This window comes from Papaver somniferum, chromosome 1, assembly GCF_003573695.1.
Source record: "Papaver somniferum cultivar HN1 chromosome 1, ASM357369v1, whole genome shotgun sequence".
Classification (NCBI taxonomy): domain Eukaryota; kingdom Viridiplantae; phylum Streptophyta; class Magnoliopsida; order Ranunculales; family Papaveraceae; genus Papaver; species Papaver somniferum.
Genome location: NC_039358.1, coordinates 54,588,105 through 54,611,493, shown reverse-complemented (window position 1 = coordinate 54,611,493; position 23,389 = coordinate 54,588,105). Strand labels below are relative to the sequence as shown.

General features: G+C 36.3%; 1 protein-coding gene across 3 annotated transcripts; it reads right to left on the bottom strand.

Annotated features, from left to right (window-relative positions):
• Positions 1 to 20,475: 20,475 nt before the first annotated feature.
• On the bottom strand, positions 20,476 to 23,005 carry LOC113287107 (protein CHROMOSOME TRANSMISSION FIDELITY 7-like). Of its 3 annotated transcripts, XM_026535790.1 has the most exons (7): positions 22,954 to 23,005; positions 22,195 to 22,462; positions 21,767 to 22,019; positions 21,571 to 21,660; positions 21,395 to 21,469; positions 20,950 to 21,296; positions 20,476 to 20,796 (listed from the first exon to the last, which is right to left on the bottom strand). In XM_026535790.1, the coding sequence occupies exons 2-7, from the start codon at positions 22,368 to 22,370 to the stop codon at positions 20,664 to 20,666; spliced, it is 1,074 nt and encodes a 357-aa protein (XP_026391575.1). In that variant the 5' UTR covers positions 22,371 to 22,462; positions 22,954 to 23,005; the 3' UTR covers positions 20,476 to 20,663. The 3 variants fall into 3 exon arrangements, with proteins under 3 accessions (XP_026391575.1, XP_026391571.1, XP_026391584.1); XM_026535786.1 differs by lacking the exon at positions 22,954 to 23,005 and having other exon boundaries at positions 22,195 to 22,747; XM_026535799.1 differs by lacking the exon at positions 22,954 to 23,005 and having other exon boundaries at positions 20,476 to 20,741; positions 22,195 to 22,747.
• Between the last annotated feature and the right edge of the window lie 384 nt (positions 23,006 to 23,389).

The following is a 23,389-nucleotide window of genomic DNA, read 5'->3' as shown; positions in this document are numbered from 1 at the left end:
GATAAATGGATTTCCTGGATAAAGTGGTGTGTCACGACTTCTCAACTGTCGGTTCTGGTGAATGGAGGCTCTACGGAAAGGTTCAAGTCATCTAAAGGCTTAAGACAGGGCGATTCGCTTTCTCCTTATCTCTTTCTTCTTGTGGTTGAAATTTTGGGAAAGTTGATGAATGATGTTGTGCAAAGAGGTCAAATTACCGCCTTAAAGTTGCAGAAAATGGGAGCATGATCTCTCATTTACAATTTGAGAATGATACCATCATCTTCATCGACGCAAATGTGAATGAGGTAACTAGACTTTTTATTATTTTGGTAATGTTTGAGTCCATTACTGGTATGAAGCTTAAATTGGATAAAAGTACTATGATAAGTGTTGGTGCGGATAGGATTATTGGTGATTTGGCAAAGGAACTTGGCTTGGCTGTAAAACATAGACTTTGCCAATCAAATATCTTGGCATGCCAATTGGTGCAACCTCGAGAAGTACTTCAATTTGGGATACAGTTTTGGAAAAGATGGCACAAAAGTTAGCGTCTTGGAGAAGAAATTTTTGAACAAAGCAGGTCGGCTTGTGCTTATCAAGAGTTGTCTATCAAGCTTACCGGTTTATTTCTTATATCTTTTTCACTTGCCAGTTTGTGTAGAGAAGAAGATGATAAAGTTGATGAGAAATTTTCTTTTGGGTGTTGTTGAAGGGCGAACGAAAATGGCCTGGGTTAAATGGGACAAGATCAATTTGACTAAGGCACAAGGTGGCTTAGGTGTGAAGAATTTTCGCATAACTAACAAGACATTGTTGGTTAAATGGATTTGGCGGTATACTAAGGAAAGACGGGCTTTGTGGAGAACTATTGTTCATCAGAAGGCTCAGGCGGATGCTGCTTTGATCATGTTGGTTGATGAAAACACAATTCAAGGGAGGAGCTTATGGAGAAACGTGACCAGGATGGTTCCAGAAATTTACATCATGATTTCTTTCAAAATTAGAAGTGGAAAGGGGGCGAGATTGGATGGACCGTTGGATGGATAGGGGCTGTCGAAAAGATTTGTTTCCGGTAATTTTCAGAGCTTGTTCTCAGAAGAATGCTTCAATTGCACAGATGATTAGAAGCGGACATTGGCATGGAAACTTTAAGCATCAGCTGAACGCCAACGAACAGTTGGAATGGGACTTGATGTGTCGAGATCTTGGTGCTGTACCTACTCTTGTGGAAGGAGATGATGAGGTAGTTTTTAATCCCAACTACAATAACAAGTTTTGTTATGATACTCTTGCTGGACCTATTCCGGACTGTCAATTTCCAAATTTCTATGGAAAAATTACATCCCTCCGAAAGCAAGTTTTTTCTTTGGGATGTCTTTCACGATTCACTGCCTACAAGAGCAATGCTTACGCATCGAGGAGTTAACTTGGACATCACTGTTTGCCCACTCAGCAACTAAGAATTGGAGACGTACGATCACTAATTGTTGCACTGCTCCTACACCTTTCGACTGTGAGATTATTTCTTAAAGTCTTTGCGCATTCCCTGGACAATGCCTACCACAGTTTTACTCTTGTTTGAAGCCTGGGATAGCGATGCGTTGACTGGGAAGTGTAAACATATTTGGAATCTGCTGCATTTTGTTATTATATGGAACGTTTGGAATGAACGGAATCATAGAATTTTTGGCGGAAGACCTAAGGATGTGGAAGAAGTCATTGTTCATGTTAAACAATCTTTGGTTCTTTGGAGCTGTGATACGAATACTTTTAAGTATGCAGATAGCAGCCAGTTATATTACAGAACTAGTCTGTTTTGTGGATTCAGTGTTAATTGTGACACTGCTTTTGTGATCTGTCTTTTGCTGTTTTCTTTTCAATACAAAATTTTTCTCTTACCTTAAAAAAAAAAAAAAAAAAAAGTTAACTAATTACCTTAAAAAAAAGTTATCTACTTACCTTCGAAGTCTTCGTTATGAACTTATAGAGTCTATGAGGTGAATTTTGTTATGTTATGGATTTTGGATTGCGACAAATGAGAGATACACTTGGTTTGAATATCAAATTATGCAGTCATGTTTGTCTAACGATACGCTATTAAATGGAGGTCAAAATCGCCTTATGTCCAAATCCAAACCGCACAAAAAATAGACATTTTGATTTTATATTTTTGTTGAATGTTATGTACTATACAAATCCAAACTGCACAAACTTTAGACATTTAGACAAATACAAACAAGATATGGACCCCGAACACATGATAACATTACATTTAGATTTCTACTAGCTTTTTCCGATTATATGGCCAGAATTGGAGGTGTATCTCAGTGACGGACTCAAGGAGTTGACAGCAAAAAAAAGAAACAAAAGAAAAAAGTGATTTCGTATTGATTTCAAGTTATCAACTGCTCTCGCTTGCGCTATACATGAGTTTTCATGTGCATCCATTGCCGGAATAATCCGTTATCACTTTGACAATTCGGCTTACAAACAATTATTCCCAAACTATCATTTGCACTAATGATTTTTGGAATGCAGTGATCACATCCAAATCAAGTATACTAATATTTGTCAAACTATGCGGCTAGCTGATTGTTCCATATCTCTGTTTCTTTGTTAGTCAGGAAGTTTCTTAGAAGGTCCCTCTCAGTTTGCCGTCTCTTTTAAAAAGATTACAGATAAGTGGAACCAAAGATATGGAACATTTCCCTATCTTTTTGCAAGTCCATTTTATTTCTGGCAATGGCTTGTCAATTTAGTACGGTTTCCAAATTATAGCCCAAACATACGATTTTGTACAAGAAAACAGAAACTACATTTAATTGCATATGCAATCTGTTGGAAAACGATTAGCAATAATAAAAAACAAGGAAAAATCAAATAAGTAAAAGTTAATGATACTTGGCTCCTTTATAATGGAAGTGATCGACTTGATGAAACGAATGAGCTCCCTATATCTCCGCAACAGCAACAAGGCAAAACTTTGGAAAAACAGAGTGAGTCACGTGTTCAACACGTTGCCCTTAAGACATTAGCGCCCGGCTACACTCAATAGTGATGCTATAGCCCTCACAGGACGGATATCTCCAGGATAAAAGACCCTACTACACCTACTACTAGCATATGTAGTAGATGCTCAACTTGATCCCCCACATGAATGAAAACTCAATAAAACATGAAAACACAGATAGATCTTGGTAAATCAACATCCCAACCTCACGATCCAAACAGACTGATCGTGCAAGTGTTGAAATCATACTAGTCATTTCGACGTCCTCTCCCTCACACAAAAGTGTGTTGACCCCAGGGTCATACTATGGATTGCATAAATCATAATAATATTGAGAGATTTCATCTTTAGTTCTCACATGGTGAGACTATAGGTATCTTTCACCAAAGTGAAAAAGCATGAACTAGTGAACCCTTAGTGACCTTTAGGTCCTAAGTTCCAGTAATACCAAAACCATCAAAACGAAAATCACATAAAAAGCGCAGGAAATACCATTTTAGGCAGAGGTGTCCATGAGGTCTTGAACCTTTGCTTAGTGAGATATTACCGGAATTAATTGCTAGAGACAGTGAACTATGTCTTGAACTGCTAGCATTTGATGTAATTCGCGATAACAACCACGGGTGATATCTCCAAGATTGCTGCCAAGCTCGTGCCGTTTTGTCCAATTTGGCCCTGGACATATCCTGTTTCTCAGAATGCTCTAGAGAATCAAAGCACATATTCTCATAGGAAGCGGCCCACTTCCTCATTCAGATAGGTGAGTTTCCATAAAGAGTGTTACTGCTACACCCCACTTCAATCTTAAATTGAAACTATAGAACTCGTTAAGACTTCTTAAAAGTCATCCTTCACATGCAGTCACACTATCACGTCTACACCATAGGGAAGGGACAGAGAATAAAATTCTCTGATAGTGTTTACCTTTACCCACCACAAATTAGTTGTCTCATTCGAAACCTTGATCTTGGGATCTCCAGTCAGCAAGGTTGAGTATCCTTCATGGCAAGTTTAATATATGAGCTTAAGCCCCTTCCCCCTCGACGCATTTCTAACTATCTCTTGGGATAAACCTTTCGTCAAAGATTGCGCGATATTCTCCTTGGACTTTATCCAATCAATGGAAATAACGCCGATTGAGATTAGTTATTTTCAGATTTAGCTATTATATCTTGGCTAACACAATTTATAGATATAGCTGGCACAGGCCTATGCCAGAGAGGAATGTCTTCTAAAAAACATCTTAGGCACTCGACCCCCTCTCGTGCTTTATCTAACTCAATACTCTCAGATTCCATAATGAATTGAGCAATATATGTTTGTTTGTAAATCTTCCAAAAAAAACCCTGATGCTAGAGTGAAACATATCCACTTGTAGACTTAGACTCCTCTGAGTCAACTATCCAGTTTACGTCACAAAGTCCCTCAAGTACAGCAAGATACCTTTGATAAATCAAATAAAAGGTAATAGAGTATTTTAGGTACCATAATACTCTATTCAGTGCATCTGAATGCTATTGCTCTGGACTAAAATTATATCTACTTAACTTACTCACAATATAGGCAATGTCTGGACTTACAGTTCATTAAATTCAACATACATCCTATAACTCTTGAGTATTCAAGTTAAGATACTCCATCACCCTTTTTTCTTGAGTCTACAAGAATAATCGTACGGAGTACAAGAAGGCTTACAATCACACTGATTGTATCTTTTAAGCACAAATTCAAAATAATGAGAATGACTAAGACTACATATGTTAGATTATTTTCTAATCCTCATCCCTAAGATTACATCAACATGGCCTAAGTCTTTCAAGTCAACGTTCTCATTCAACGCATGTTTTTAGTGGAATTAATCACATCTATGTTTGAATCAAGTATAAGCATATCATTAACATACAAGCATACAGTCACACAGGCATCCTTAACAAGTTACTTGTAAATATACTTGTCAGATTCATTAACTTAAATCCACTACACATTATCACATGATCAAATTTTCCATGTCACTGTTTACGTGTTTATTTTATAAACCATACAAAATTTTGTTCAACTTACAAACTTTGTCATCATAACCTTTCACTACAAAGTCCTCAGGTTGGTCTATGTAAATTTCTTTATCTAATTCACGATTTTAGAAAAGCTGTCTTAACATCCATCTGATGTATCTCTAATTTTTTTATGACAGCAATAACAATTAGCATCTCAACGTAAGTAAATCTCGTCACATGTGAATAAGAATCAAGGAAATATACACCTTCTTTTAGTTTATAGCTTTTATCTACCAACTTAGCCTAATATTTTTCTACAGTTCCATATACCTAATGTTTCCTCTTAAAGACTCATTTACATCTCATGGTCTTACTCTCTGGAGGTAAACTGTAAACCTCCCAAGTCAGGTTCCGACGGACTGAGTCCATTTCACTAAATGAAGCTTCTTACCAGAATGGGGTTTCAATAGATATCAAGCCTTCTTTACAAGTCCAGGGCTTAGACTACGGTAGGCATGTTATGAAGTCGGCTTCATAAGAAGTCTCAAGTCTAATTGTTTTACTTATCTTAGGCTCAACCTTAACTTCATCTTCCTTTAAGATAAGTTCTGACTATTTGAAAATAAATCTAGGGATCAACAACACATCTCTAATGAGGTACAAGTTTAAGAATAAACATGTTCAAAGAACTCAGCATCCCTAGATTATGTAAGAGTATTCAAAACAAAGTCAGAAAAATCACACCAGAAGTATGAAAAATCAGAACACACAACCAAAAATCTATATGTAGAAGTATTCTCAACATACCTTATATGAAGACACAATCACCATTTTTGGTTTCTATCTAGTTCTTCTAGGAAGAGGAATGACAATCTTAGTCAAACACCCCCAAACTTTGACACATTCATAAGAAGGTCATCTTCCTATCCATAAATCATATGGAGTTTTATCTGATCCTTAAGGGTACTCTATTCAGGATATACTAGTTAACATGACTGCCTCCCCCCACAAGGCCGCAGGTAATCCTGAACTAATCAACATGACAATTATCATCTTCTTAAGGATACAGTTGTTATGTTCAAGGCTTGTAATTGGTTTTGAACTTCAAGTTTATACATCTTAAGGCTTCTAAGGCATCATCCTTATCCCTAAGCAAGTATACAAGACAATACCTCGTACAATCATCTAAGGAAGTTATAAACCATCTTTTACCACAGTGACTTTAGGTTGAACTCATGTCATCTATGCCTAACTGAATTAATTCTAAAGGCTTAGAATTACTCTGAACATTTGTGCTAAAAGGTTTTAAAGCAAATTTGATTCTTCACAGATTTCACTTTTGTGTTCAAAGTCCAAACTAAATTTGGGTACGCATCCTATGCTATCCAGTTAAGCATTGACTTATAATTTTACGGTTACAAGCTTACCACATAAAACAATCAATCACATAAAGAAAGCACAAGAATCAACTATGTTCACATCATCAGTTTTTTCCGTTAAGCTTATATAGACCCAAAGTCCTATAACTCTTGCTTAAAAAAATAACTGCCTTGTTACAACAAGTTTTCCAGAAAAAATTAAGATCTTAAATCTTTTTCCATCTACAATAAAACAAGATACAAGATTCTTGCATATGCTTGGAACATGAAAACTTCATTCAATGTGAGAGTATTACAGATATGAGCTTCTGCTCGACCTTTTCCTTTTATGCAACCTCTATTGCAGATGAGTTACTCAAAAAGAGTTTCTCGACATCCCCTATCCTCTGATAGGAGGTGAACAGGTCTCTGTTTCAACAAACATTCTTGGTGGCTCCAGAGTCCACCTTCTGGTCTCTCACATTGGTTGTTAAAATAACTTCCGGCATCATGTCAATGAACTCGTTCTAATTTGTTTCAACTAAATTAGCATTAACTTTCTACTTATTAAGGTTTTATGTTGTCTACACTTTACTACCGTATGGCCCGGAATTTTACAAACATAACAATCACCCTTAATTAAAGTAACGCCGGATTCAGTTTTACGAAACATACCTTTCTTATGAAGACTACGGTTAGAGTTGTGTTTGATATTCCCGCCTTTGTCAGCTTTGGAAGACTTGTGTTCATGCACATGCGCCTGGTAGCCATGTTCCTTTTCAATTTCATGTCACAATCTTCTTTTATACTCTGACCACGGACACGGTAATTTCCCAATCACCTAATACACCACATCTCACAAACCTTAGTTCCGAAACGGAAGATAAAGTATAAGTTTTGAAGAAAATATCTATATTTACAAACTTCATTTGAACCACCATATCAAAAAACTCATGATTACCCCATAAAAAATACTTTAGTTAACAACAAAAGTTTGTCCGTCAGAATTTTTCAGGAACATTAGTCTGTTTTGTAAAATATCAAAAAAATACTTTTACAACTCCAAAAATTCTTAAATTTTACGTGGGTAACTATCAGGATGTCTAATACGTTGTGTCAAAAGGGTTCATCGAAATTCCTTCTAGTTTAAGAGATAATCTCGAAACTCTACATCTGACCAAAAAATTGTTTTTGTTTTTCACTCCACAATTAACATCCATGATTCACAAACCAACCAACCATTTTCGATTATTACAAATTATAATGTCTTAAGATTGTTGGGTGCAATAATAAAAAACAAGGAAAAATCAAATAAGTAAAAGTTATTGATACTTAGCTCCTTTATAATGGAAGTGATCGATTTAATGAAACGAATGAGCTCCCTATATCTCCGCAACAGCAACAAGGCAAAACTTTGGAAAAACAGAGTGAGCCACGTGTTCAACACGTTGCCCTTAAGACATTAGCGCCCGGCTACACTCAATAGTGATGCTATAGCCCTCACAGGACGGATATCTCCAGGATAAAACACCCTACTACACCTACTACTAGCATATGTAGTAGATGCTCAACTTGAGCTTGGCAACTCCGAAAAAACTGTTAAGGAAAATCACGAACTCTTAAGAAACGCTATAAAATATTTTCCCTTAAGGGTCCCTCTAAAATATAGAGCAACCCCTTTCCCATATATTTTACAAAAGTAGTGAATTTCTTTATATAATGGAATAAAACAATTTAAGAAGTGGAAACTCCACAATGTGGGACTAATAAGTTTATATAGTTTCTTAAAACTATTAAAAATTGGAAACTCCACAATGTGGGACTAAAAGGTTTCATTCACAAAAGAAAAACAATAAATTATAATTTTTTATTAAAACTTTAAAAAATTATTTTTTTATTAATCGTTTTCCAACACAATCCTTACAAGAATTTCAATAATTTCCAAGAGTGTTTTTTTTTGCTATTAAGAGATAACCATATCAGAATGAAATTTACTTCCATGTGACACCATAATCAGACATGTGGTATACTTGTCTTTTACATTATTTTTCTTCAGCTAAAAATGATTAGCTAATATACCATAGTCCTTCATTTAGGTCATGTTAATTAGCATGACTGTTAGTGGGGGGACCGAAATCAATAGGAGGTACCGTTTCATATGAGACAAAAGAATTATATCCAATCCTAATCGTCGGATCACTCAAACGGTATCCCTGTTAATTCTGGTTCCCATTAGCAGCCATGTTAATTAGGAGTAAAATTTTACACATGCGTAAGCGGGAAAGTAGAAGGAAATGAGACCCAAATTTTATTTATTAAGAGCGTCCACAGTGGTGCGAGTATAACTAAAGACCAAAGACTAAAAAAAAGATCAAATTTGGGTTTAGTCCGTCCTGTGGCGTAGCGGGTGACGAGTAAATTTGGTCGCGCGTTGATATAAAGTCCGCTTTATCGTCCAGCGTAGATAAAGATTACGCCTGGCATGGGGCGTTGATAAAGATAACGCCTGGTATAGGGCGTTGATAAAGATAACGCCTGGTATGGGGCGTGAACTATAGCAACGCCTGGTGTGTGGGACGAAGATTATACGTTCGCCCGGATTCATAAAAAAAAAAAAAGGGGCGTTGATAAAGACAACGCCCCAAGCAAAGTTTTCAAAACTAGTTAATGGTGGGATCATGACTATATCAACGCCCCAAGAGAGGCGTTAACTTTATGTACGCCTGGGTGTCCGGCGTTAACTTTACGTACGCCCCATCCAGGCGGACATTATACCAACGCCCCATCCAGGCGGACATTATACCAACGCCCCTGCATCAGGCGTTAACTTTACGAACGCGCGGCTACATGCGGACATTATACCAACGCCCGTCGGGTGGGCGGACATTATATAAACGCCCGACTATATTTGGGTTTGGTCTTGATCGCTGACCAAATTTGGTCTGGGTTTTACTCTTTGATCAAATTTTAATCGATGATTCGTCCCACTACGCCAGCCCACTCGACACCAAATTTGGGTTTAGTCGTCGACTGTAGTTGCTCAAAGGACATCTTTTTCACACTTAATAAAATCAAAATCAGTCTTTCTTTATGATATATAGAGACATAGAGTGTGGGGGTCCGTTTGGGACCATCCTTCTTGGAAGCTAAATTAAGAGTTAGGTCTATCAAAAGAAAACAAACAATGAGTTTGGTGGTCAACTTTTAAGTATTCTTGTTAAAAGATCTTAGGTGGCTAATTGGTGGACTCATAATATGAAATATCGATTTTGTCTGCGGTTTCGTATAATCGAAACTGTTTTTAAAATGTGAGGTTGATTTAGGTCTACTCTCAGGTATGTAACCGTGTTATTTAGTGGTTGTTGTTACTTGTTAACGGATACTTTCGCCAGGATTGTTCCTGAAACAAATAAAAGAAATAGATTTGGGGTCATTAGGTTTTTTTCTTCTTTTTCTTATATTCGTCGAAGGTGAGTACGGTACTTAAATTACTGCGAATTGAGTTACTCGTCTCTAAATCTGTCTTACCAAATGCAAGGTTGTTCTTGTTTTGTACTAGGGTACAATTTTCATCTTCAAATCATAACATTCATTCAAATAGTAACTATTCCTTCCGAGATTTAAGGCATTTGATTATTCAGTGTATCTAAGGTACTAGCATGTAACTTGTATGTGGCACGCAATGCAACCTAGCATGATTCAAACGCCAAACCTTCATCATGATCCAAAGAGCGCATGCTCAATGCTCAGTTGCATAACATTTTTTTTTTTTTTGAAATTATCTTCGCAGAGCATTTGGTAACATGGGTATGTATAGTGTGCTCTATACCGTCAGGCTTTTTTATAATATATCCAAACGGCTTTGTCTGGTCGGTGGAAAAATAAGAGGCGCTACTGCTGCATACATCATGCTTCTAGTCATACAAATAGACGCAAAATATATTTGTGGCTACGAAAATTGTGAACTATCAACTTCAAAAATAGTCGTGAGTCATCCAACATTGAATCTATTTCCCAGGCCATCATTTTGTTTTGTCATGATCATGAAAATAAGATTTTGAAAACAATTTTCAGCTTTTTAGGGCATACGATGCGTTTATTACTCCCTCCGTCCTAAATTATTAGTCCGCTTTGACTAAGTCAAGATATTAAAAAGACCGTATGAGTGTACAAAACTACCCCTATTATATGAAACATTTTTACTAAAATTAAAAGGAGTATATGGAGTATGTAAGAAAAATATATTGGTAATTATAATATATATAGAAATATTTAAATAGAAGATAAAAATAAAAATCTTTATGGATTAATTTATTAGATTTGTTTCCCTATTGAGGAAGATATCATTTAATATTTAGATTGATGATATTTAAAATAATTTTATAATTGTAAAAGTTGGAAGGATATATTTAAGAGTTTTACTAAAAAATATGAGTATAAACGGAAGCTGGACAGTATTTTAGGACAGACGAAAATAGAATAGAGGACATAAATTTTAGGACAGAGGGAGTACAAACTATCTAATTGAATTTTAGCCTCTAGATTCTCACCAACAACCTTATCGTTGAGTTTCTTTTGGTTTTGATCTATCTTCTATCTTGATCATATTTCAAATTTGTTTGTGTGACAAAGAGTTATGGTACGAGTGAAACTGTCCTAACCAAACTAACTCCTTAATAACTTCAAAATGTTTCTCCATTTTCTTTAACAATCAAAACGGGGAATTTCGCCATATGTTAGCTGCTACTAGAGCTACAAGTTACAGAAATTTAGGTCTCTTCTTTTGATAATTTTGATCTTGGTCTGTTAAGAATGATTGTTAATTTTAATATACTACTTTTAGCCAATAAATTTGTATTAATATATACCTTTTTTTTTCCACAAAATTGGTTAAAAAAACCAAAATCAACAATTTCTGGGTGAAATGGACAGTTAGATTTTGATACTGTTTAAATGGACGAAAATGTAAAAATAGGCAGGATGTAACCAGTTTCATCATGCCCATTTTCAAATATTTTTTCTTATTTTTAATTTACACAGGATGTATCCAGTTTCATCCTTGTTATTTTTTAAATTTAAGCTAGGATGAAACCAATTTCATCCTTACTAATTTTTTTTGGCCATTTCACCCAAACTATTTTTAATCGTCCATTTAAATCGTGAATTAAAAATATTTGAATAAATGACCCATTTTCCTTTTTTTTTGGACGCGCTGTGCTTAAGATATTTAGGTTTAATGTATGGGAAATTAAGTGACGTTTAGCATATACTTATAAAAAATGAAATTGGAGGCAATATCTTAAGCTTTTAGCTCAATTTTTAATTCAAATTTTCTGAGACTTGGTTTATTTAGTGGTGGTTGGCTCTCATAGTGTTGGAACTTTTGAACTACTGATAGGACGCTTACGTGTATAAGATGGTACTAGCGATTGGACGTTTCTAAGCCATTTTCAGGCCTTACGATTGAGTTACACGTGGTAGCTTCATAATCTTCCGGAGTTGAAAAATCACTTTCAAAAATCAAATAACGGGATTTTTTCAAAAAGCTTATAATTAATCAAAGCACATTTTAACTCCTAATTAGTTGGATTAATCAAGCTATAAGTGAGTTAAAGATAAGATAATGATGACGAATAAGTAGCTGCAAGTGTATGTTTTTCGCCTTCTTCGGTGCGAACTACAACGTGCATACCATAATCTTGAAACAGGATATGACATTGCTGTGATCTATATCGAGAAATTTGCAAAGGTTTTGCCTTGTCCGATAAAATATTTCTTACCTTTTTCGTGGATTTCCAGAGTCAACTCTGTTACATACCTTGTTGTTTCAGATGGAAAGGATTTGTGACGAGCAGTTTCAGTTGCAGCTCTGGATGGGTCAAAAATAGATCCAAATCAAGTATTCTTATGCTCCCTCCGTCTCCCTATTAAGTGACCTATCTTCTTTTAGATTTTGTCTCATTGTTAAGTGATCTATATCACTAAATAAGAAGATATTTCTTAAATTATTCTTTTAATTGATTATAAGAAATATATGAAATATATATAATTTGATAGGCATATTTATATTAGTTAGCTGGTGTTTTAAAATGTTTTTCAATGGTATAAAGTTTGCGAGCATCCATGGTGTAGTTTGAGAGATAAATCATTTCAAAATTTCACTAATTATTATCCATAAGGTTATAATTGTAAAATATGATTAAAAATACTCTTTTCCATTACTTGTCTTAAAAATTGTGAAAATTTGAACTAAACCACTTAACAGTAGAACGGAGGAAATATTTGTTAAACTATGCTGCTAGCTGACAGTTGATTATTCGATTTATCTCTTCTTTCTTGCCATTGAAATTTCTTCAAAAGTCCCTCTTAGTTTGCGGTCTCTTTAAAAAAGGTCTCCGGTAAGTGGAAACAAAGATATGGAACATTTTCACTATCTTTTTGCAGGTGAGTACGTGATTGTTTTTGGCATGGCTTGTCAATTTAGTATGGTTCACAAACATACGATTTTGAACAAGAAACATAAACTACATTTTATCACATATACAAACCCTTACAAGATTTCATTCTTTTTTACTACTCCGTCCGTTCTTGTACATGAAACCAGCATATAATTAAAGAACAGAGAGAGTATCAAAAAGACAGACAACCATATCAAAATAAAATTTACTTCCATGTGACACCATAATCAAAACATGTGATATACTTGTCTTCTGCATTAATTTTCTTGTGCCAAAAAATGATTAGCTATTTAGATATACCATAGTCCTTTAGTTTAGGTCATATAATTTGGGAGTAAAATTTTACACATGCATAGAAGGAAAGAAGAAGAATATCTGAAATATCAAGGGAGAAAAATATGTCAAGGACATAATATTGTTCACACTAATTTATTTTAAAAATCAGAATCGATCTTTATGTTCTATATAGAGTGTGGGGATCAGTTTGGGACCATCGTTTTTGGAAGCTGCATTATGAGTTAGGTCTATCAACTTTAAGTATTTTGTTAAAAGATTTTAGGTAAGATAGGAGGTGGACTCATAATATGAAATTATCGATTTTGTCTGCGGTTTCATGTAACCGAAACTGTTTTCAAAAATGTTAGATTGAATAGTAGGTAACCGTGTCATATATATTGTGGCAGTGCTTGCCACAGATTTATATGGCTAGTGGTTGTTGTTGTTACTTGTCACCAGATAATTTGCTTTTACAAGGATTGTTCTTCAAAAGAAAATAAGAAAGGAATAGATTTAGGATACATGATACTGTGCCGTCTTCATTTTCAGATCATAATATTCACCAAAATGAGATAACAAGCTAGTTTGGGGATTTGAGGCATCTGAATACTCGAGGCGTCTCACATGATAGCATGCAACTTGGATGCGACTAGAGGTGTAAATTGGGACGGGCCAGCACGTTAATGGCACAACACAGCACGTTAAAATTTGAGCACAGCACTGCACAACACGTGACCGTCCCAGCACGGGCACAACACGTTTGTTTAATGTGCCGTGTTGTGTCAGAAAATAGGCACAGCGGCACAACACAGCACGCGGCACAACACAGCACAACACGAGAAGAAAGCACGGCACGTCATGCGTAAAATACTACACAATACATCACATTTGATGCATATTTCACAAAGAAATCATTGTTTTAGCCAATTTCTGACATTTTATTTTCGTTATGCTAATTTATTTGTGTAATAATACATGTACTAACTAAAATATCTTAAAAATATTTATTTTGGAGAACATAAAATAAGTGTGCTAGCCCAGCACAGCACGTCACAGCACGTTTATTTTTCTGGCACAGCCCAGCACATCACGCCATTTAGCACAGCACAGCACATCACGTCTGAATCTCTGGCACAGCCCAGCACAGCACGCAGCACGCTAAGCACGTGACTTCGTGGGCTGGGCCGGGCCGACACGTTTTACACCTCTAGATGCGACCTTGCAAGATTCATATGCCAAATCTTCGTCATCGTGATCTTGCATAAAATTTCTGAAATTATCTTCGGTAAAAAAAACACAGTGAATGCTCATTTGGTGTAGGATCAGAATCTCGCAACAATTATGTCTCAGCGAAATTATCAATGGTATAGCACAATAGCGTCGCTGAACAATTTCAGAAACGACGTCAGCAAGGATCATGAGAAAGATGTGATAGTCCTGCGAAAATTAGAGAGCTTGCGAAATTAACATTTGTAAGGTTGCGAGAATGTCGCAAACCATATCTGAAAATAAATGACAGATTAGCTGTCATCCACTATGTATTTCCTTATAAATAGTCATTCGAGTTGTAAAGGAGAGGGAGATCTTTTTTGAGTAAAAAACAAGTAAATAGGAGAGAGAAAATGGGTTAGATTAGCTGTCATCAACTATGTTAGATTGAATAGTACGTAACCGTGTCATATATATTGTGGCAGTGCTTGCCACAGATTTATATGGCTAGTGGTTGTTGTTGTTACTTGTCACCAGATAATTTACTTTTACAAGGATTGTTCTTCAAAAGAAAATAAAAAAGGAATAGATTTGGGATACATGATACTGTGCCGTCTTCATTTTCAGATCATAATATTCACCAAAATGAGATAACTAGCTAGTTTGGGGATTTTGAGGCATATGAATACTCGAGGCGTCTCACATGATAGCATGCAACTTGGATGCGACTAGAGGTGTAAATTGGGACGGACCAGCATGTTAATGGCACAACACAGGACGTTAAAATTTGAGCACAACACGGCACAACACGTGACTGGCCCAGCACCGGCACAACACGTGACCGGCCCAGCCCCGGCACAACACGTTTGTTTAATGTGCTGTGCTGTGTCAGACAAATAGGCACAGCGGCACAGCACAGCACGCGAAGAAAGCACGCCACGTCATGCATAAAATACTACACAATACATCACATTTGATGCGTATTTCACAAAGAAATCATTGTTTTAGCCAATTTCTGACATTATATTTTCGTTATGCTAATTTATTTCTGTAATAATACATGTACGAACTAAAATATCTTAAAAATATTTATTTTGGAGAACGTAAAATAAATGTGCTAGCCCGGCACAGCATGGCACAACACGTTTATTTTTCTGGCACAACACGCCATTTAGCACAGCCCAACACAGCACGTCTGAATCTCTGGCACAGCCCAGCACGACACGCAGCACGCTAAGCATGTGACTTCGTGGGCTGGGCCGGGCCGGTCCGACACGTTTTACACCACTAGATGCGACCTTGCAAGATTCATATGCCAAACCTTCGTCATCGTGATCTTGCATAAAATTTCTGAAATTATCTTCGGTAAAAAAACACAGTGAATGCTCATTTGGTGACATGGGGAATGGCAATGCATAGTGTACTCTTTAGTCTTTACCGTCAGGCTTTATGATATTGTCCAGACTGATTTGTCTGGTCGGTGGAAAATAAAAGGTGCCACTGCTGCATACATCATGCTTCCGGTTATCAAAATTATTTGTGGCTACGAAAATTATGAACTATCAACTTCAGAAATAGTCGTGAGTCATCCAATATTGAATCTATTTCCCTATCAGGCCATCATTCCGTTTCGTCATGATCAGGAAAATTCATTTCGAATAAGATTTTTGAAAACAATTTTCAGCTTTTGAGGGCTTACGATGCGTTTGTTACAAACTATGTATTGAATTTTCAGCCTCTATTTCTCACCAACAACCTTATCGTCGTTTTCTTTTTATTTTGTGTTGACTATCTTTTATTTTGATCATATTTCGAATAAAGAGTTATGGAGCGTGAAATAGTCCCAAACAGTGAATTTGGCGCCAATCTTTTTTTTTTTTGTGCCGGAGATATTTAAATTGAATTGGAATTAAGTGACGTTGGGATGTAGAAAAGGAAATTGGAGTTATTATCTTCAGCTTTTAGATTTCTTTTTATTTTTTTAATCAAAACTAGTCATAAAAATCTTAGGTGACCAAAATTGTGGTACAAAAACCCCACTCAAATGTTGGGATTCATTAAAACTCTATCTTAAACTAAATTATACAAAAATCCCAAAATTTAAAAAAATTGATACAAAAACCCCAAATTTCAAAATTGGTTTCATCAAATTTTATGATGAAACCAAAAATTGGTTTCGTCAAATTTTATGAGGTTTCATCAAATTTTATGATGAAACCAAAAATTGGTTTCGTCAAATTTTATGAGGTTTCATCAAATTTTATGATGAAACCAAATTTTGGTTTCATCAAAATTTTGTTTTTTTGGGATTTTTGTGTTACTTTTGTTTTGGCGGATTTTTTGTGGTTGGATAGTGACTCCTTTGGGGTTATAACTCGCGAACCGGTAACTGCACATGTATGTTTTTCACCGTCTTTTCTTTTTTTTGGTGCGAACTACAACGTGCATACCATAATCTTGAAACAGGATATGACATTGTTATGATCTATGTCGAGAAATTAGCAAAGGTTTTACGATAATATATCACCCCTGAATTGGAGGCCCCGGAAATAATTGGGGACCCCTAGCTACAGGACAGAAAAGGTCATGCAATAATAGTTGGGGTTATCCCTTATTCCCAATTTTTCAAATGGCTAAACTACTCCAAATCATTAGTGGTAATTAGAAATTAAGTTAAGTAATTAATTTAATTAGGTTAAAATCAGATTTAAGGATTAAATTTTGATAACAAAAAAATTGTGTTTTTGTGTTGGAAAGAGAAAGAAAGTGAGTTTTGGGGAAAATTTTAGGGTTATTTGAAATGATTCTAGTGGAGGTAATGATGTAGGTGAAGATTCAAACAACATACATGATTGTGTTGATGGTAAGATTGTGTCAACTAATTATATGGATTGGATGTTTGATGAAGACATGTTAATAGAGGAAGCCTTGAATAATGGTGGAAATGAAGATCCTATTGTTCAAAATGAAGGAACCATTCCTCAAAATGAAGAATTCGAAGCTCAAAACAATAAGATAAACTTCTTATACTCTTGTAATTGTATGAATGGTGCTCCAAGTGGTCGATTCGAGGTCAATATGTAACTACTCAGAGTGAGTGTCGTTAGGTCGGGAGTTAATAAACTAACGACCCTTATGAGTCGTCCGTTACTTGGCACAAAAATAAACGACTCCAATCTTCAATTATGAAAAATCGTCAATCAAGTTTGAAAGCAGTTATGAAAAATCGTTAATCAAGTTTGAAAAAGTTGAAGACTCCATCTTTTAGGTCATCTAGAGTCGTTAGTTCAATATATTTAGAACCAAACGACTAAAAAACCTTTTACTCTCTGTAGATATCACTCTAAGGGTCGTCAGTTTAGCATTATTATGTACTGACGACCATTTCATGTTAAATGAGAGTCGTTAGGGAAAAAAAAAGAAGCTAAAACGACACTTAGAAATAATTGACGACTCTGATTATTCGTTGACGATTCTCAAAGTAAAATTGACGATTCAATTGCTTTCAATTGATGACCCTTACACTTTTGTTAACAGAGGAGTTGTATATGAAGGGTACTGAGTCGTTAATTTCATAAATTGGTCGTCAACATAGGATCGTTAACACATTATTATTAATTGACGACCCTTTCATTTTTTTTTCAAACAGAGAGGTGGTTTGGCTGCACCTAATGGTTAACGACTTAATGGTTAACATAGGTGGTTCGATGATTAAAAAGAGTCGTCGAAAGAATTGTTTTCACCTGCACCTAATGGTTAACGACTTATCATGAATGAAACATGTAGTTCAAGAATCGTTAAGAAGAAAACTTCGTAATTAACGACTCAAAACTAGGGCAAAAATTATTGGTAGGGTCGTTTTCACCTCCACACTAATGGTTAACAATTTTTCATAAATTCCACGTGCATATCAAAAATCGTTAAGCAACAAAACTTCGATGTTAACGACCTTTTTTTTTTTCTGAAATTGCAATTATAAATCGGATAAAAAAAAATTCTCGACAATCGTTAATGGAGAAAATGGGGACGATATGGAGAGGGAGGGGAGGAGAAAAAGAAGAGTTTTGGGTTCGAATGAAAATTGGGGGCCTATCTTAAGTGTTAATAGGATTTTAGGGTTAGTTTTTAGAGAAGGTTAAAATGGTATTTTCACCATCATTTGGAAGCCCCCTAACTTTTTTGGTGTGGGTATAAATTTGGTGAGGCCCCCAATTATTTTCCAGGGCCCCAAATAAGTGTTGTAATATACTATTTGTTATCTTTTTCGTCAGTTAACTCCGTCGCGCACCTTTGGGCAGCTGCAGTTGCAGCTCTAAATAAGAGGTAAACGCAGCTCGGAAAAGGAACCTCAATTTGAATGGAGGTTAGCGGTATTGCTATAGTACTTAAAGTCATTGGGTGATAGTGTGAGTGACCAGAGTTCGAAATTCATCAGAAACAAATTTTTTCATCGAAAGAATTCATAGCAAAAATTGGAGAAAACTTTTTTTCCAGCATTTTCTGCTTTTATTCCGGGGCTTGAAGGCCAAGGCATAATCATGACTTCTCTCGGGCCTTGAGGATCTCAAACCGAGTGTGCTAGCGTATGGTAGGAGCTAAAGTGATAAAATTGGGAGTGAATTAGTGGTTAAACAATGCCCTCCTCCACAGGGATTAGTATCAAAAAGTGGACACCAGCAATAGTAATGAGCATATGTTCAAAGACACGAGTCCTTAGCACTGGCCATCCACGCAACATGTAGTCAGTCCATAAGGACCATAACCATCCACTTTACTTTAATGCCCATTAAATTTGAGAATATGGGGTTGTCGTAAACACAGATTGATGAATTGCCAACAAACACAAGGTACATTATACATCATTCATAAGTCATATCGGCAAATCATCAGTACTGTAGGACAGCTGACATTTTCCTACATAATTGTGTATCTGATGCACCAAGATCTGTTATTTTTTTATAAGAGGTAAAAGAGACCTCAAAGCCTACAGAAATTGAGAGCTGGTGCTGCTGAGCAGACTTCCAGTCCTCTCATGGTTCATTTGTACATTTCAATTGTTCAGATAGGGAAAGCTGTTGTTCAAAAGATTAATTCTACTACTATTTATGTCGCCTGAGATAACTGGGAACAGGTTCCGAATAGAAGATTGATCCCATTGTCTGTGAAAATTGCAGTTTGAGCTGAGATTAGCTAAGTTGACTGCTTTGTGGTTATCTCTGTCATTGATCGTACTCCAGTTGCCAATCTCAAAAAGTTCTTTCCCATCATGCTGTAGAGTAAATCTTGCTCAAAAAGTTCTTTCCCACCAAGATCTGTTTACCTAACGGTTTTACGTACACTAGTGCTTTTAGTACTATTTGCGCCAAGCAACATCACCTTATCCAAGGAATGCAAGCAGAGATATGTATATACACTCGTTAGGTAGACGGGTTTTGATTGCTGGGACCGGCATCATGTGGTTTGGTTGCATCCTCTGTACATGCTTTCTTTCTTTCTTTTTTTCTTTTTTTTTTTTTTTTTTTTTTTTTTTTTTTTTTTGATATCCTCTGTACAAGGTAACAGGCCTTGCTTCCTCACATGCAATTGTCAGGACTGCTTCCAGAGGTTTATGGGTTAAGCTCATTAGACCACGGTTGAACTTTGCTTTCAAACTTAGAAAATCTTAAATCTGCCGATTATGTTTTGCAATTCACCAACTTGCTTTCCTGCCATGCATTGGTACATTGGTGAGTGACTCATGATTTGGAGTGGAGTTCAAGAAACTTATCTATGAAGAGGTTTTGAAGGCTTTTCTCCCCCACCTTCGATTGGGTTCTGCAGAAACTAGATTATAGCTTCTTATCTTCTCGAGTTGAACTGGGTGTCAAGTCAATTACCTCCACCCTGAACAAACGAAATTTGGTCTTGCTTTTCTGACTGCGGATTGATTCCAGTTATGGGAGTTAATGTAATACCTACACTATTAAGTCGGTTTTGTTTTAGTACATGTCACAAATTGAAGGCCGTGCTGCTGAAGGAATGGCAACACCTTCTGAAGCCCATGCTGCTGAAGGAGTGGCAACACCTTCACATTTGTTATCAAGAAAATGGCGAATGTACTCTTTAATCTCAGAGTTAGAATGATGATGCATGCCATTTCTGTATTAATTTGTAATACCTGGTTACCAGCATAGAAGAAAAAGCTGAAGTGCCAATATAATGTACTAGTCTGTAATTCCACAACTGCATATTAGTCCCTAATAATTACACTTTGGACAAAAAATAAGTCAGCTTTTATCCCTAGACTCTGAAAAAGTCACAACATTGTAACTTCTATTTCAATGGATAAGAAAAAAACTTAAGGAGTCATACCCAGCCGACCAGGCCGGTATGGTGCTCAGGCTTGTGTATGGTACACCAGGAAAGTGTTAGTGCCGCTGTATTTCGATGCAAACACCTTTCCTGCAGTAGTAGGCTGAGAAAATGCAACTTGTGAGGCTTCAATAGTGTAACCCTTGGAGAAACTCTTCCTACATAAATAAGAGGAAAATGAAACACTATAAAGCTGTGAACCATGAAGCTTTAGGCCCTTCCCTGCTCGAGTTCAAAGACCGGAAGACGATGACAGATGTGTACTTAAATAATAAGGAATATTGATGATGGGTGATTGAGAAAATACTAACCTTGCAGCATCAAGTAATTTGGTGCCAACATGTTTCATTCTATGAAAGGGTGCGACCCAGATAGCTCTTATTCCACAGACGGCTGAAACAGCATCCTTATCGCACAGAATTACTCCACTTGGGTCTTCTGACACATCAAGTCCATCGACAGAAGACATATGCTTTACTATTTCCTGCTTAAAGTTAACATTCCCAAAACGCAGTACAACAGAGTTTGGTCTAGCTGCTTTTTCATTTGAAGTGGAGCTTCTCTGCACTACAGATTTTGAAATAACTCTGTGCGCAGTTTTTATTGGTTCTACAACTAGACAACCAGCAATTCTCTGGTTCAATACGAACAGATATACCTGAAAACAAGATGATATGAAGGAGTTGGGATTTTCTATACAACATCTGATGTATACATAGGAGGCGGCTTTTCCATAAAAAGACTCATGGTTTGTACCTTGCAGAGTTTGTGGAGAAGCCACCCCTCACCCAAACCAAGCTCATCCTCCACCATCTTTACAACCTCTTGAACCTGACAGTAGACGATCTCCCTCATAAAAATCAAATTCTAATAGACCAATTTTCCTTTAACTAATCTGGTAGACAGAAATAACTATGAGAAAGAAGTGGAACCTTTTTCATTTGACCTGGTGGGTCACCGTCTAACACTGAAATAACACGAGCACCCTCACTTGCTAAAATTACTCTTTCATTGCGCCAACCCTGTCCATGATAAAACATGAGAAAGTGAGATACAACGGCCAGAAAAGGGTAAACGGATATTACTGCTGATTAAACAATAATAGCAACTTGACTTCGAGTAAAATACCTTAAATTGGATTCCATGGGTGTAGGTCTTGTGAAACTCTTTGTGAACCTTCTCATCCCCTTCATCTCCTATAGCAAAGTTAAACCCACATGTAGAGCAGGTATGCAAAAGAAAATCTGACTGCCCCAACTCCAAATGAAACTGCGCGTAAGTTCTCTTTTTGTTCAAACTTTTGCTTGAACCAGAAGGTAGCAGTTTGGGTGGGGCAACTTGAGGTCTTTCTATAATGTCTGTACTAGTGAATTCACCATTTCTGTGCAGGAAAACCAATAATTTGTTCATTGAGTGTGAGAATTCGAGGAAAATAAAAATTGTTACAACAATGTAGATTTGCTATCTCGGAGATGAAACAACTATGACTGAGATATCTATTGGAGCTTAAGCAAAAGCAATTTGGAGCTTAAAAGTAACAGGATTAAATTCCATACCTGTCTGGTTCCTCTTTAGGTGTTCGACGCTTGTATGTTATTCGAATCTCTGGCTCTTGAATATCAAAGTGTGTGGTATCTTCAACGGGAGCAGAAACTTCAGATGGGTCAAAGGTTCTGGCTGCGGAGCGCTTAAAGAAAGAACTGATTTTGGGTTGCATTGAAGCTGAGTGCATTCAACAGACTGCTTTCTGATTTTAAGGTGCCTAGCCAGGGACAAACTTTTGATAACGTTCTAGTCTTAGGCTCTTTGCATATCCAAATCAGCCTGCAAAAAGAGTTTCGAACTTCAGCACTTTACTCAAACCAACAGGAGTAGTATTCGTCTCTGAGATGAAAATTAAAGCAAACATTTAGCCTGCATATCAGTAAACCAAACCCTAAAATCAAGTTGGAAGAAAAACATAGATCAGTGAACCAAACATAAATAGACGAGAAAATGAAAAACAGCTTTATTGAATCTCCCACAAACATATAAATCCATTTAATCAATCCACTCCATGGATCAGTTCAACATTCAAATCCTAAGTTAAAGATGAATAATTAGGTAATATTTCTTTTTGGAATTCAAGTATGAGAAAGCTCAAAAGAATTAGGGATTAACAAATACTTAAAAAGGAATTAGGTTTATGTGTCTATCAAGATGAAAATTATTTATAGATTCTATATAAATCGAAGTGATAAATCAGTTCTAGGTTAGAGGAAAACAAAGTTAAGCAAGAAGAGATGATGAGGAAAGAAACAAAGAAAGAAGAATACCTGCTAATTTTCTTCACCACTGGGAAAAAACTGAGGGAGGGAGGAGGGAGAGTACAATGGTGAAAAGATGAAGAAATAAGAGATAAGCGGGAACTTTCGCGGGTTATTTGGATTTTAGCGATTACCGCACTCAAAATTTGGCTTGGGCACCCTCCCCGTCTTCGGGAAAGTTAAAAATGTAACTTAAAATGAGAAAGCAGTTCCGGAAAGGAACTTCGATTCGGAAGGAGATTGCCCGTTGCCGGTGTTACTGTAATACAAGACCTGAGTTTAAAACCTTTCGGTGCCAAATTCTTTATTAATAAAAAAGATTGGAAGGAAGTTATTCTGACATTCAAAAAAATCCTCAGGAACATCAAAATTGGAGGAAACTTTTTCCTGCCGTAAATTCTTTAATTAACCCAAAAAGTTCACATTTTGTGCTTTCATTTTGGGG